General features: G+C 44.5%; 3 protein-coding genes and 2 long non-coding RNA genes across 7 annotated transcripts; 2 read left to right on the top strand and 3 right to left on the bottom strand.

Moving 5' to 3' along the window:
• Positions 1-402: 402 nt before the first annotated feature.
• LOC112288481 (uncharacterized) lies at positions 403-3,108 on the bottom strand. 2 transcript variants are annotated; one of them, XM_024532680.3, is made up of 6 exons: positions 2,718-3,108; positions 2,314-2,511; positions 1,974-2,184; positions 1,642-1,821; positions 1,006-1,506; positions 403-876 (listed from the first exon to the last, which is right to left on the bottom strand). In XM_024532680.3, exons 2-6 carry the CDS (start codon positions 2,499-2,501, stop codon positions 625-627), a joined length of 1,332 nt encoding a protein of 443 aa, XP_024388448.1. In that variant the 5' UTR covers positions 2,502-2,511; positions 2,718-3,108; the 3' UTR covers positions 403-624. The 2 variants fall into 2 exon arrangements, with proteins under 2 accessions (XP_024388448.1, XP_024388447.1); XM_024532679.3 differs by having other exon boundaries at positions 2,821-3,108.
• A 567-nt stretch (positions 3,109-3,675) lies between these two features.
• Positions 3,676-6,389, top strand: LOC149988175 (uncharacterized). The gene is made up of 3 exons (XR_016505644.1): positions 3,676-4,095; positions 4,310-4,703; positions 5,070-6,389. It is a non-coding gene; the product is annotated as an uncharacterized LOC149988175 (long non-coding RNA).
• LOC112288482 (uncharacterized) lies at positions 4,414-5,142 on the bottom strand. 2 transcript variants are annotated; one of them, XR_002971585.2, is made up of 3 exons: positions 5,002-5,142; positions 4,700-4,792; positions 4,414-4,552 (listed from the first exon to the last, which is right to left on the bottom strand). It is a non-coding gene; the product is annotated as an uncharacterized LOC112288482 (long non-coding RNA). The 2 variants fall into 2 exon arrangements; XR_016505643.1 differs by lacking the exon at positions 4,414-4,552 and having other exon boundaries at positions 4,566-4,792.
• Positions 6,390-6,978: 589 nt separating the features above from the next.
• Positions 6,979-10,293, top strand: LOC112288480 (glucan endo-1,3-beta-glucosidase 12). Its single transcript, XM_024532678.2, has 6 exons — positions 6,979-7,436; positions 7,710-8,018; positions 8,149-9,305; positions 9,412-9,601; positions 9,719-9,746; positions 9,850-10,293. The coding sequence occupies exons 2-6, from the start codon at positions 7,919-7,921 to the stop codon at positions 9,935-9,937; spliced, it is 1,563 nt and encodes a 520-aa protein (XP_024388446.1). The 5' UTR covers positions 6,979-7,436; positions 7,710-7,918; the 3' UTR covers positions 9,938-10,293.
• Positions 10,294-14,594: 4,301 nt separating this feature from the next.
• LOC112288436 (uncharacterized) lies at positions 14,595-15,887 on the bottom strand. Its single transcript, XM_024532595.3, has one exon. It carries the CDS (start codon positions 15,689-15,691, stop codon positions 15,155-15,157), a length of 537 nt encoding a protein of 178 aa, XP_024388363.1. The 5' UTR covers positions 15,692-15,887; the 3' UTR covers positions 14,595-15,154.
• Positions 15,888-16,098: the final 211 nt, after the last annotated feature.

Genomic DNA, 16,098 nt, shown 5'->3' with positions numbered 1-16,098 from the left:
GAGGGGCGAGAGCAAAAGAGGTTGATCTGCTGGGATGAGAGACGAATTGGTGAGACTGCGATGGCGTGCACACAGGGCGTGAGGAAGAGTCACAGGGATGTGTGGTGAGAGCAGAGGGTGTCAATGGAGAATGAATCCGTCATGGAAACTTCCACACCCGAAGGCAAAGACGCCCTTAGAGACCGCATCGAGAGTGAAGCGGAACACTAAGAGCTAAAAGACAAACAAATCGTTCCGACGCCGAACACGGCTACGCTGGCGAGGCAGGATACCCATCAGATACCATACTTGTATGGAACCAGCAATGCTTGGGACTATTAGGGTCGGGCTTGCCTGTAGTGGTTTGTGAACTTCAGCCACATTCGTGTGAGCGTGCTTCACAAAAAGACATCCTGTAATCTGTTTTTGAACAATTTGTGCCCCTTATTTAAATAAATCAAGAGGCGTTGAAGGAATCTTTTATATTGCATGGAAAGTGATTTCATCACTGTCATATTGACAAGGTACAGAAATCTCCTGCCAGTGGCAGGTTTTCATGGAAAAATGGGTCAATTGGTAGTCTTAGAGTTCAAACGTGAAAAACGAGTTAGATTAAAACCGTTTGGAGAACGTGGCTATTGTAAATCACATATTCGCCTTCTCCAACTTGAGCTTCGCCATGGAAGCGGTGGCAGTCTTGGAGCAAGATGTTCGGCCCAGTTGGTCGCAGATGAATTCACCGACTGCAATCACTTTGTCGAGGCTGACATTGTGTTGGATGCCGAGGCCATTCAACAAGTAGATCACATCCTCGGTGGCCACATTTCCGGTAGCTCCTTTGGCATATGGGCATCCGCCCAGGCCCGCCACCGATGAGTCCACCACACTGATGCCCATCTGCATTCAGTTGATCGCCATGTAGGATTAGCTTCAGTACTATTACCAACAGTTTTTTGAACTGTAAAACGATCACCAAAACTCATTTTCTGGTACGAAATAATTTGGTGCAGTAGGCACGCTTCATACCTGAAGTGCGACGAGGATGTTTACCAGAGCCTGCCCGTAAGTGTCGTGGAAATGCACCGCCAGGCTCTCGACTGGCACCACAGCCATCACAGCTTCAAGCATCGGCACGACCGTGCCTGGGGTACCGACGCCAATGGTGTCACCAAGAGAGATCTCGTAGCAGCCCATGTCGTAGAGCTCTTTAGCCACATAAGCAACTTTGGCTGCCGACATTGGCCCTTCGATAGGACATGCGACAGCGCAGGACACGTATCCTCTAACAGGGATGTTGCGCTCTTTGGCTGCCTTGCAGACCTGACGGTAACGAACCAAGCTCTCTTCCAGGCTACAATTGATGTTCGCCTTGACAAATGACTCAGAGGCTGCTGTAAAGAAGGCCACCTCTTTCGCTCCAGCTTCTATCGCTGCCTCAAAACCTCGAAGGTTTGGAGTCAGCACTGGAAATCGGCACCTACTCGTACAATGCCGGACGTCAGCCATGACGTCTTTCGCATCCGCAAGCTGCCAATACAACAAATTCGTCAGCGACGACGAATCGATTTCAATAACGGGAATATCCAATCTACAGCTTCAAGAAATGTGGGCAAATACATTGGTCCTCGTGTGATGACTTGGTGATTGTCATGTAATAAATACCTGAGGCACCCATTTCGGGGACACGAAGCTGGTGGCTTCCACAACTGGTAAGCCTGCTGCAGCAAGCCGGCGGATGAGCATCACTTTCACGTGGGTAGGGACAGTCGTCTTCTCATTCTGCAAGCCGTCTCGCGGCCCCACTTCCACAATCTTCACATAACTGGGCAATCCTCTCAGTAGCTGCAAGAATACAAATCATCACGTTAATAATGAACAAAATGCAGAACACAGCTCTAGTGCATGTTGGTCCATGAATGCTGCAAGGTATATAATGACATTCCCAGAAACTACGCATGGGGTATGCTTCCAAAACAACTTCAGTGGACATTCACCTTGGGTCGGAAGCGCTTCATCCCATCCGTGTTCGCATTTTCGGAGTCGCCATTTTCTTGCGACGACATCAAAAGGCCTCGTTCGCCATTCACCACATTGTGGTGCCGTTTTCCACCTTTTCTTGGAGCCCGAATGCGTGATAATTCCGGCGTGGATGTCTTTCCACCAACGTGATTGCGTAGCAATGCCAATTTCTCCGCTCTTTCTTCACTGTACAGGAATCACCAAACAATTCGGCACGTCTCAAACCTACAAATCGTCCTCAAGGCTTACGTTTTATGGTGTGAATATCCACAACATACACGCACGAATTTGACTAGAGCCATGGCAGAAGCGAACCTGTGAGTGTCGAATGGGCGCGGATTGCATCCTCCCTCAGGCTCTCTGTCGTCCATGGAGCAGCAGCCATTGTTTGCCGAAGACATTCCACAGCTTCGTGGTGTTCGTGACCAAAAAAGTCCTAGCCCCGAAGACTCACTCTGCGGGGGTAGTAGGTCTCGCTCGCACAAACCTCCAACGCTAGCCATCCTTGAAAATCTGCACCCAGGAATTCGCACGTCAGAGGAATTGCAGCGAGCATCTGGCTATGGCGGGTCACCAACTACAGTGAAAAGTCCAAGCGACGCGATAAGATGAAATCAGCACATCTTCGATGTAACCTCAAATTTGTTTAATTTTTGAATTCTTCTGCTCTCGATCAATAATCAACAACAAGCGAACAAATTCAGGCCCACGGCTATTACAACAGTATTTTCGAGGCGATCGAGTGAATTGACGCTTTTGCGTTATTAGTCAGCGATCAATTATGCTTCTGTCAACATGGGGAGAGGAGGGCAGTGCCGGGACCTAGCAAATTCTGCGTTTCGAAGGAGACTCAACTCCTTCCGGCCAGTATTTTTGCAACGGGATCGAGGGTAGTGAACAAACTGTACACTAGTCGCTGCAACACCGGGCGTCGGCGATTCGGAGACGATGGCTTCGCTAACAATCAAACGCACCCACACCTCCCAGTGCAGGCCACGATTACAATTCTGCGCCGCAAGCTGCCTGTCACATGCTCGGATTCCTCGACGATCAAGCAATCCCACACGAAATTACTTCGGCGATTGGTGGTGCCGCTTTGTGCATCAACTTAGGGACAAGCTCGCCAAGAAAAGTGGAGATCGTCCTTCATAGTGGCTCCCAGAAACGAAAGTCGTCGTCATCGTCCGCCCTTCGTGACAGGAAAGACTCCGTGTGGCAGGGTGGGTCAAAAACGTCAAGCGTGTGTGGTTCGGTAGGATTGGTGTGGGGCCCTTAAACCCAATACGGGTACATTCAGTGACCATAATCAACGCTAATACCCGGAAGTGCGTTCCGCGAGTCGCAGGCGGACGATAGGAAGGAGAGAAAGGCGTAATATTCAAGCCTAAATATAGATTAAAGAATAGGAAAAAGGCCCCAAAGCGATCCACAATGTCGTCTGGAGGTCGTACTTGGACATGACTTTGAATGCTCTGTAGCTAGATTTCAGCCCATTCTGACGAAGACCAAACATCACGCGTAGAAGATTTCATAGATTTGTGGATGTGGAGTAATTTTTTCCATATAAAAATGTACACTTTGTTCGCAATTCTGCATTCCGCTGAAAGTCAGTTTGAAGGTCGTCTCGAAGTCAATATTTGTACTTTGGATGTAACCAGGAAGGAGTCTCTGGATTGCGAACAGAACAGCCTCTTAGAAACTGTGCATGTAGGATTTCGCTTCGAGGCACTTGCAGGAGAATTGGATCGCGAGGGGACCCTGCATCCTCAATCACGATGCATAAACAACGATCGCGACACGCGGCGGGGCAGGATCGATAGAGTGTGTTTAACCAGCTCCCTCGTACATGCACAAAGCGCGGCGTGCACGAAATTTGGCTCCCTGGGCAAGCTTCTAGAAGCTGTGCAAGAAGACGTGCGCACATTCCAGTTTCCACCCCCCACCCCCCAGATTTTACAGAAATTGAGGCAGCTCCATAGTTTGGAGTTCTAGGGTTTGTGCAAGTAAAGAAGAATGAGCTGCTGCGCTTCCTCTATGCAATTCTGAACTACAGTACTTGTAGGCAAGTTCAGAATCCCAGACCACATTCAACAACGGGTAATGACCTTGATGTTGGTCCTCGCTCATAAACGCAATCATGAGTAAAATCAATTTTTGTAGTAACAGAGTGCTTTAGCATCAAGAGGGCTGGTTACGCAGGAATGCGATTCGTCTTCACATCGTAGTGTCGATCGTTGAACCAAGTTAACTGAAAGGAAACTGAGCGGTTTATCAGAACTGATTTGCTAATTTGCTTGCCATTGTTTCGCAGTCTTACTCGTCCCATCACGACGACTCATAGTACAATGAAACAGGAACAAATTTGAGTCTCCGTGCCAGTCGTAGTTACCGATCCGTGCCAGGATTCTATGCTGGGTTGTCATCACGAAACGACCTGCCGTCTGCGGATTACGTTTCAGGTGCTAAAATATCAACTTAGGGAATGTAGTGGGTGTCGTGTACAGCGAAAGTGCATGCGAAGGAATACCGTGCATGATATTGCATTGGGATGCTCCTGACAAGGGTCAGAGACGAAGTTAAGGATTGCCATGAGTTAAAAAAGAGATTTCATGTCAGAATTTCCTAAACCTGTTACAGTGCACGACTTCAGCAATCGAGAACTCGAAAGAAATGTTCCGAGGATGAGCTGACGACATTGTACCATGGTGGTGCCACAACCTCTCAAGGAGCATGCCGATTGCAAGTAGCTGCCTTAAATGCTGAATTTGATAGCCATGTTTTGTATGTGAACCTGCTGCACGGATCACGAATCATGAAATTTTAATCTCGGCAATTGGGGGGATTTCTGCAGCATGGTATTCAACACTGAGGTCTAATATGTCTTGAATAGCTAACATCACATAGGGTAGGTTAAAGAGGAAACAGCTTTTGCGAAACTCCCGGCATTTGACCTAGAATTCTAAAATTTGCACAACATTTCAAACATCGGTGAGCAATTCTCACATACACCCAGGATTCGGTCTCGTCTGTCTTCACTCCCAAAATCTCATACTTCGATTCTTCTGGTGCAGATTTGAACGACAGGTTGGCTACGGTCCTCAGCTGCTCATTGCTTGATTCTATGCTACGGAGCAACGCGCATCTTGCGCCGATGGGGACCCATTGCGCAATGCCGTGACAAAACCTACGTAACACTGTAGAACGGGTTCTTGGTTAAGTTTCATGTGGTTTCAGTAGTTCTCTTGCAAAATCTCGCCACAGGTTGATCAGAAGCGCTGCAACTGTTACGACGAAGTTCTCCGCTTCAAGGACCTGGAAATGTGAGCAAGTTTCCGGAAGTCAGTGCAGGATGAAAACGACTCTCCGTCATGTCTTCATATGCAACACGTGTTTGTCCTTCACCAACTGTGAGAACCAAGACTTCGTCTGCTGCAAACCGGAACTAAGGATCAGTGGTCTGACAAATCGGCATCGCTCCCTGCTGGATGCCGCTACACGGACCCTAACATCATCCCAGGATCACGGATGAGGCTCTCCATGCACTGCTCACCATTCGCACCATATCCCAAGCCTGGTCCACACCCCCAACGACCTTCGAAACTTTGAATGAAGCTTAGGTTGGACCCGTTGCAAGAAACCCTTTCCTGCGAACGGCTCCGCAACAATGTAGGAGGCTCCTTTCGCCGCCCTAAGCTGGCATGCGATCCGACGATGGAAACGTGGCCAGGTCAACGTGATTCATTCAAATCCACAATAATAGAATTGGTATGTTTGAAATTGGAAAAGACGAACCCCGATTTAAGGTTCCGAGGAAAGGCAGCTTCCGATGCGGGGAGACGCAGGTCGTGTGTGACCGTTCGGGCTGCGGCAGCGACGAATGAAGCGTGGGGAAGGCACGGAGACATGAGGCGATGCATTTTCCGCTAACAGCAGAAACAATAGGCGGAAATCACTGTAGGAGGAAAAGAGTTTCCTCGATAGCGATGAACGCCGCTGTGTGGAGACGACGGAGCCGCAACCCAGGTGGCGAGCGCTGCTCCATCCAGCTTGCACCCTGGCAGATCCTCCATTATTAGGACGGTCAATGGGGTTTGGACCACGACACGGCTCTCGTTGTGGGTCGGACTTCTTCCTCCACAGACCACCTTAGACCTCAAATTCCTCGCAAGCGTTGAGGATGTCTAGAATCTGCATGAGGACGCGGCTGGCGCAAACCTCTATGACACTGCTTTCTGAGGTAAATTTGCACTGCTACCACGTGGACACAGGGAGAGAGAGAGAGAGCGCGCGCAAGAGCTGTAGTTAAAACCCGCGCTAAAGCAGTTCGACTTGTGCTGCCGTTGATGTCCATTTCTGTCAGAAATAAAATTAAAACACACATATAGTAACAATCTGATTCCTTGATCCTGGGTGGTGAAAGTGAAGTACGATTTGCATTCAGTGTGGAGAAATGTGCAGTTTTTGTTATCTCCCATTGCCACTTCTGATTCAGCTTTTCGTCGAAAATGTAGCCCAACTTAGTTTCTTACCTTGCGATGAATATGTTGGGTATCATGATCTATTACATCCATGGGTAGGTATATATTTTTCTTCTGTATGAGCGTCCGGACTGGTTTGTCACGAAAGGCCACTTGAAATGGAATTTTTCATTTACCGTGGTGGGCCGAGATTGAACTTATTGCGTCCTCCTACAGTATGTGAAACGATGTTGGATTCAACGTACTGCACTCCCCAACACAAACACATGAAACCGCATCCATGTCTGGACTAATACCCTGTGGCCACCAAGGCACGAGTGGCGGGGATGGCACATCAAAAAGCACACTAATCAGTCTGCAAAAGCGAAATGACAGGACGCAGCACAGGTGGCAGCGACAAAGTCAAAAGAAAATGCAAAAAAGAAAAGAGTAACCCCCTCCCCGGCTCCTGCTCTACTGCAACGAACTGCCACAAATCTACTACGAGACCCAAGAGCCCGTTATGTACAGAAAGGGGGGGAGGGGGGGGGGGATCGTGTGTGCACTCGTAGATCGATACTGCACTGATTGAGGGGTCCCTGTGTGCCTCCGAATCCCCGAAAGGTGTCATTTTAGATTCCTCGCCAGTGCTAATCAGCCGATCTGGCGCCGGGCTTGCGCGAAAGAATTCATATGAGCCGGGCTGAATCAACCTCATCTAAATCGCCAGTGCTGCAGAGTGCAACATTAGGGTTCGGGTAATTTTGGATGGTTGTGAGGTCTGTTGCAGCGAACTTTCGAGCTGAGCTTGGTTCGGTGTTGCGAGCTGGCGTCCACGGATCACCATCCTTGTGTATCGGAACCAGTCCAAGCTAGTCTGCCTCGCTAGACATTTACGGTGGACGAGTAGTGGGGAGTGATCGTGCTGATAGAGTCTTGTCCGCCATTTGAAGTAGCTCATACTATCATATCAGCCTTCAGGTATGGTTTGCGCCGCCCCATTTACTTGCTCACTGTAGTTGAACGAGTCTTGCTGCTGTTTGAATGTCCGGTTCTAGTGTCGGTTATATTCTTTAGACTCGGGGCATGTAAACGACGACGACTGGGCAGGGATTGCGTCTGATAATCTGAGAGGAAGAGAGAGATTACCCAGCTTCCGGTGCGTGAGCATTTCGGTTACCCAGTGTCTGGGTTCTCCTTGCTGCCAGTGGCGGATTGGAGTAGAGGTTTGAGTCTTCCTGATAACGTTTGCAGATTTTACCGCTGCTAGTGGCGGAATTCGGACTGGCCATGGGTGACGCGCCCACAGGAATCGATGAGGCTTACAGGATTGGTTTCTAGCTCGGTAGCAGTATAGATCTGGATCCTCTCACATTCAATACATGCATGCTAGGGGGTAGGTTATTTGTGATTTTCGCACTGGCTATGGTGCTGTGAGGAAATCAGTATTCGGCACTGGGTTGATGACCTTCAAGCGAAGGTCCAGCACGACAATGGTGTCTACGGCGAGGAGCACGCTGCTCGCCACTTGGGTCGTCTTCTCCCTCTTCTGGTCACTGGCAGGTGAGTTAGCTCAACTTTCAGTTCTCACACAAGCCTCCGTCAACGTTTCAAGCAGAACCGAGGATAAGGTATCTGCGGTTGTCTTCGGTCTATCATGTAACCGGAAATATGCTTGTGTGCGTATACATAGACGCGACGGCTATCGGAGCAGTCTACGGACGCAATGGCAACAACATCCCGGATGCCACTACCGCCGCCGCGCTTATGCAGCAGTACGATATATCCAGGGTTCGAATCTTCGATCACGACCCCAGTATTATCCAAGCTTTCGCAAGCACTCAAATTCGTGTGATGATTGCGGTGACTAACGAAGAGATACCCGCCATCGCGGCCTCTCAAGGCTCTGCGGATGACTGGGTGAACAAGTACGTCGCCCCTTACATCCGTCTAACCAATATCAACGCCATCGCCGTGGGTAATGAAGTCATCACGAGCAGGCCCGATCTTTCTTCGTCGCTCGTCCCGGCGATGCAGAACATCCACAATTCCCTTGTCAGGCTTGGCTACGACGCTTCCATCAAGGTATCCTCGCCGCATGGAATCGGCCTGTTGGACGTCTCCTACCCCCCATCCGCGGGCCATTTCTTCGACTCGCTCACGGCAGTAGTACACCCCATGCTGGCTTTTCTCCAGGAAACCAAGGCTCCTTTCATGCTCAATATATACCCCTTCTACTCCTACCAGAACAGCATTGTCTCCGGCTCTGTCCCGCTGGACTACGCTCTCTTCCAGCCCGCGTCCCCTGTTGTTGATGCCGGCAATGGCCTGGTTTACAATTCCCTGTACGACGCGCAAATCGATGCAGTGATCGCGGCTTGTCTTAAGCTCAACAAGACGGTGGGGGTAACTGTTACCGAAACAGGCTGGCCTTCCGACGGAGACCCGTCTTATGAACCAGCGGCGAATTACTGGAATGCCAGAATGTACAACCAGAACCTCGTGAAGCGGTCAATGAACAACTCCGGGACGCCGATGCGGCCTGGCGTGGAGTTCGACGCCTACATTGTGAGCCTGTACGACGAGAATTTGCGCCCGACACCGCCCGCATCGGCGCAGCATTGGGGGCTATTCTACGTGAACGGGACGCACAAGTACGGGTTTAACTATTTGAATGGGAGTGATGTGCCTGGCGGCGGTGGTGGCGGAGGCGGCGGTAATGGTTCCACTCCTGGATCACCTCCTGGAAGCGGTGGTGGCGGTGGAGGAGGTAGCAGTGGTGGCGCAATCCCGGGCCAGAAAGTGTGGTGCATTGCAAAGTCAAGCGCTTCTAATACCAGCTTGATACAGGTATGTGGAATGGAGAATCCTCCACAGTCTGAGCTTCGACTAGGGGTGTGACTGATGGATGGTGAGTGGGATTGATTGTGTGGAGCTGCGTTGATGGTCTGTGTAGGGAATTGACTGGGCTTGTGGAGCGGGGAAGGCCAAGTGCGACCCCATTCAACGTGGCGGTGACTGTTACTTGCCCGACACACCCTACTCGCACGCCTCCTATGCGTTTAACATCCACTACCACTGGTTCCAAACGGATCCCCGGTCGTGTATATTCGGCGGAGACGCAGAGCTGACTTATGTCGATCCCAGTACGTACATTGAGCCACCCAATGTGTCAAACTTCTGAGAAGCAGTCTCTGCCAGTTATATGTCCAGTCGCAGAATTAGAGCACTATTTGCTAAGAAATCTGTGGTGACTTTTGCAGGCTATGGAAGCTGCTACTACGTACCGAGGTGAGCCTTCACATCATCTTTGGGTTATGTCATGTTCTCGTCGATTCCTGCATTGTTTGAACATGTCGAACGGTTTGTGACCTTGTGTGTGGTGGATTGGCAGTGGTGCGACGCGAGTGGTGAAGAGGACCCTCTTTCGGAGTCTGATGATGTTTGTGGTAGCGTTGTCGCTGGCTCTTGTCACAGTGTAGGAACAGTTGATCAGGTATTCATATAGTAGTAGCTATCTGTGGAAATCAATCTTCTGGCTGCAACAAAGATGGCGCTGCCCATGGGATTGACATTTTGCACTGAACGATCTCCGTCAGAGTTCATTACCAATAAGCTCTGGCTGAACTTGAAAAACGAGAAGGCTAGTCGAACAGTGTAGGTGTGTACATGTCCATGATTTGACCAGATATATCCGTCCGAGACGCGAATTTTTCCTGGTTGCCTCTCCGGACCCGGCAACTTAGTTCGCTCCACACGAGACCCTCCAGGTGCATAAGGCCATCTTCATGTGTGTAGAAAAGAAATTCAAAGGCCATCATCTCACATTTTAAGTGTTCATGCTACTGGTGTCGTGTCGAACAGTAAGAAAAAACAGCTTCCTCCTTTGCAGTTTGTCCTGTACTTTCATGGCTCGTTGTTGACTCCTCATTCCTTCGTTGTCCCCATCGTCACAAGTCACTGCAGTTTCTAATATAACACATGATGTTCTCCACCCACTCCATCCATTGATGTTGCTCATCGTAATGATCACCATCGCCATAGTTTACTAGCTGAATGATACACATCACGCCTTCATTTTTTCACTCAACCTCACCTCATCGTGAACACTGTCTCCCTTGAGAAGTTTCAATGAATTTGATCGTTGTTTGCTAATTTTTCACGCTGATATCTTCTAGTGGGTAGTAGACGTTTTCATGAGGAAAGCGTGCAAAGGGGGAAGTTTTGAACCAGCTTGCTGAGGCTGCAGCTAAGTACCTTAAGTTTATCTTAATATGAATTCCAGTAAGGCACTAAGTGACACAAATTAAATGAACAAACTGGGTTACCGTCATGTTTTATCATACACCATAAATTTTAGTGTGCAAAGTAGTATTCATCTACACAGCGCAGATGGGGGTAGTGCTGCACCCCCTAAAATAGTGTAGTTTAATCCTAATCAAATGCCAGATTCACTAAACCGTTTAAATTTTGAAGTAATAAGATTCTAAATGAATTCAAGTTGGACTCGGAAATAATACTTGGAAGTGAAGAATTGAGAATCTTGCACATGACTTCCAAGACATAATTGAAATTAAATTAAACAAAGGAGGTGATAGGATTAAAGATAAGGTGATATTTTAAAGCATGACGTGGTTGTCAATAGAATATTTGAACAAGAATTTAAATCATTTTTATATGTTGTTTAAGACTCTTTCTTTTTTCTCTCGAAAAAATATGATGCATACAATTTTCAAAACTTATAATACATCACAAAACATCTTGTTAAATTTATGAGTTAGTTTAAATAAAACACCATGTTTCTTTTTAGAGCTTTCACTTATTGTTATATATAACATGCAGTTTAAAAATATATATATATATATATATATATATTTATGCTGGTTTTGTTGAAATTAACAGAGTGGGAATATTCTCTTAACAGACAACAATGAATAGATACATACCAAGTTTACATTGACATAAAAATAATTGTAAAAGGTGCTTTAAATAAAAATAAAAGTATTGACATGGGTACTTATCTTTAAAAAAAATCTAAAAATCAAAATCAATAAAGAAATTTCGAGTAAAAAATCCTTGAGGCAATGCAAATACCGAGCTATTCACCTATTTAAATTTAGTGTGATCAAATGTTTCTTTTCACATCTACTTGCAGTAACATGCAATAACTGTTTTCAACAAGCATATTATAAAACTTCAAAAATCAAATTCATTAAATATAATTTTGAAAGGAATATTTTGTTGTGATACTTGAACTTGATCAAAGACCATATAATCAGGAGTATCCAACAAATAAAGCTGTGCAAAACCAACTTAACACTTGAAGACCAAAACTCGCTTTCTGTAGAATATAAGCATGAATTTCAATCAGATGTTGAAAAGATTTAACGTTCATAGTTTTTGATCATTTATAAGAGAAAATAAATACAATTATAGTGTATTTATTTGAGGATTGTAATACATATCTGATTTTTGTTAATTTTATTGTTTTGTGTAGGGATTTATAAATTTGAACTATGTCTTACCTTGTTTCTCATAAATAAGAAAATTGTGTTGGATCAGAATTATGCAAGGGTTGATTTACTCTGAACCATTCAAAATGATAACAAAATGATTGACAACATGTTTCACATCGAAATGCATGACTGAAAACATGCCTCACATTAGAGTGTATGATTGACAACATGTTTCATATCAAAATGTATATGCATATGTATACATAACTGAATTTATATAGAAAACAATACTGTTTTTAAGTTATAAAAAAAAAAAAAAAAAAAAAAAAAAACTGTTTGGATATTATACATATTTGCACAGTTTGTTAAAATTTGTATAAACATTTACTTGTGATATAACTTACAATCATCAATCTACAAATAATTTGGCCAATTTCTACATATCAAAGGAAAAGAACTGATCAGATTTGCATATCTAAAAAGAACTAGAAAATCAAATACTTTATCTTCTTTTCTCTCTTTTCTCTCTCTCTCTCTCTCTCTCTCTATTTTTCTTTTATTTATTTTTTGTTTTGTTTCAAAATTATTATTATTCCCATTATCACCACAATATTAGTTTAAAGCAAACAATGGTTACATGAAAGAATCTAACCTCATTTTGTGAAATCCCCACCCATTTTGTACCATTTGTATTTTCCTTCTCAAAAATGCTTCCCCCCCAAGCTTCATAAAGTTAAATAATCTTAAAGATATTGAAACATTTTATTGCTTTTCCTGGCCTCCATAGGCATTGGGCCCCCACAAGAGTATCCTTGCAAAGAGTTTGTCCTCACCTCATAATTAAATGAAATGGACATGTACCTACGTGACATAGTCCAAGAATATTATCACATGAAAAAAAATGCATTGTAAATAATGATTTCGATACAAAATAAAATAAAATAAAAAACAAAAAATAAAGTGAGTGAACTTTATGAATCTACAACTTTATGGTTACCTAATAAATTTACATTGAAAAGCTATTGTTTGGTCTTGTGCATGAATTTGCAATGTAATGTCTATTGTCCAAAACTTTTAAGACCAAACACCAACATAAGTCAGAAGCATGATTTGTGTCCATAAATTATGAATATCAAAATTTTAATATTAATAGGAATTTTAAAGAGAAAAACCTAATATATTGATACAAAATACATAATAATAAAAGGATTTACATGCCAAGTTTCTACTTTAACCTTTTTTAAAATCTGAAATGTTTTTGAAAATTATCTATACACATACATTAGTACACATACATTTGTACACATACCCCACTTGAAAAGCTCCATTAGTTGTAAAACATTTTCTTGTCTTGACATGCAATTTGTAATGCTAAGACATTGTTATCTGATTTTTAAGTCTGCGAAAGCTAATTTAAGGGGTAAAATTGTCTGGCTATTTTACAATAATGTCACTTAACATACATACATGTATGTGTGTATATGTATCAAAAATTAAATGTACATGTTATTAATTTTTGTATTAAAAATCATTGTCTCTCTAAGTTTTCTTTTATTTATTGATAATTATTCCACAACATCTGGCATATGTAATTAGTTAAATTATAATTTAAATATTCACAAGAAGCATTAAAAAGAAACTTTAATTTTGTTATTATTTTAAGCATTTTCTGACACAACTTTTTATTTATTTTAAAGAATCATATTTTTGAGATTGGCTTGCTATATATTCCAAGAAATAACACCATTCATGCCATGTAAAAAAACTTACATCCCATCTCATCTTTTTCTTTTATGGTATTTGAATTTTATTTTTTCTAAGTATGAAGCCAACTTAAAATGACTTCTCAATTCAACCAATCAAAATATCTTAACTCTTAATTTCATAAAACCTTAATATTCCTTATTAAAATGGAAATATAATAAATAATTTTAATTTATGAATATTAGGCATATACAATTTATCAATTGAATATTCGATTGAGATCTCGCAGTAGGTAGAGTTCTTTTAGAGAGGTAAGTGATTTCTCACAAAAAGAAGTCTCGCTGAGAACTGCTCTTAAGAATATAAATAAATAAATAAGTGAAAATGAGATAAAAAAATTACTTTAAAAAAGAATCAAACAAAAAATTGATAGCATGTTTTTGAGAGAAATACTAAAACAGCGTCATTTTTTTCTGTGTTAACGCTGCAAATATATGTTATCGTTTTCTGAGTTCCCTTAAAAACCTACTCCATGCAAAATTATAGAGATAAAAAAAATCACAAACTAGATCTACCTACAAAATAGTATGCAGTTTATTGAGATTTTAGCAACTCTGCAGCCTTTTTCACCAGTTTCGTCGCTACTAGCTTCAAGCACAGTGAGGGAGACCATGCTGCAATGAGACGGGGCGGAGTATGATTCATAGCTTATAAATGTTGCTTAGATAGCCTCAATATGTCTGATCTGGTTCACTTTCGAGTCAAGTTTCTACTTCATAATCGTCGGAATCTGGATGATCCTTTACGCCCCATTGTATACAGTCATAAAAAAAAGTCTGGAGCTCATCAGTGAGGTCGGTGACACCGGGAACAATGTAAGATTGGCAATCGCAATTCGATAATACAATACAAAACGAGGCTTACAGTGAGAGTAAGGACGCGGTGCATGGCTTCTATTGCACAATACGTGAGGTGGACATGAAGGAAGCAGCACTGTAACACTGTTAATTCAGGCCACTGCCTCGGAGGCACTGCCGGAGAGTGCCATTGACATTCCCCTTAGCTAACAAAGGGTACAAGTTTCAGGAGCGTCCACTGCTACTCAGATACGCACACAAACAGTAAGAACTCAAAAGGATCCATCCTGACTACCGCTACGTTTCATTGCTTCATAGTCCAGGCAGTAACAGACCCTAAAAGAGGGCGTCGAGCTCGATTGCCCCATAGAAAATCGAAATTTGAGATTCTTTAAAATTGGTAGAAGATTACTAAATATTGTTACATTTTCAAAGCTCAATGTTCTCCAGGATATAGGGAGCATGCAAATCAAACAAGCTCGCAAGCTTCATAGACAATATCTAGCGCTCAGCTCATGGGAGGACCAAGAAGAGCCAACCCACCGGCAACAAACACCAGCATTGATCACGCAGCTACGAAAAGTGCGATGTACATAACAGTAATTTTTCCAATTGATGTATGACAAAATTACCAAGAGTTGCGGAGCCCAAAGGATGACTTGAGAAATTGAGATCAGTTGACCTAATTAGGAGCAGGCCTGAGGAGCTTTCTTTGCTTCTTCGACATTTTCTTAATAGTCTTGGGGTTAGTGACTTTCTGCACAGCCTGCCCTCGAAGCTCATTCTCCTTCTTAATCCTCAAACGCTCCTCATTCTTCTTTCGCTTCTCAACTTTACTTGCCCTAATCTGCTCCTTGAGCTCCATCATACGCTCTTTGTAAGCCCGCTTCACCTCCTTCTCTCGGTTCTTCTCCTCCAAAGTGGACTTCCGCCCAACCACCTTCATCGCCGAGGTACGCGTGGTCTTGTGCGCTTTCCATTTCCGTCCTGAAACCTTACCCGCCAACACACCGTCATATGTCGGCCGTCCATACACCGGCTTATTCTGGCCATCTCCGGCTACGGCAGCTCGCTTACTGGCATGCTTCGTCTCCTCGCCTACATCCATCGCCTCCGCCGCGGCCAATTCAACCGCCTCCTCTTCCTCCGCTCTCTTACGCTTCCTCTTCGCACCCCCGAGCCCCTCGTCCAAGTGCCGAAAATCTATCGTGCTCGCCATGACTCCAAACTCAGCCAAAAATTACACGAAAATTGTCTAAACCCTTGAAATCCGCAGCTCAAAAACCACAAATATGCAGAAGCAAAACCGGTGCAGGACCAGAGAACCAGGAAATATCGGAGGAGGTCCAAAATAAGCACGACCCTCACAACGGCAGACCACAAGGGCCGAAAGAGAGCAATGACGACGCCATGCCCAGAAATGAAGCAGCTGACTAAACCCTAAACCCACGGTCACAGGGGGGGGCAACTTCCGCTGCTGTCTCATATGACCAACCACCTTCTTCCCGTGAACCTGAAACCCGTGGTCCATCACGACAATCGATCTGCCAGCTCAATGCTTATGAACCGAAATGGACCTACGTGGAGTGCCACGGAGGCAACCGCACTTCGCTGACTTCGTGAGCG

This window comes from Physcomitrium patens, chromosome 11 (assembly GCF_059467195.1).
Source record: "Physcomitrium patens ecotype Gransden chromosome 11, ASM5946719v1, whole genome shotgun sequence".
Classification (NCBI taxonomy): Eukaryota; Viridiplantae; Streptophyta; class Bryopsida; order Funariales; family Funariaceae; genus Physcomitrium; species Physcomitrium patens.
Note: the sequence above shows the minus strand (reverse complement) of the source record. Positions and strands in the feature narration are given on the sequence as shown.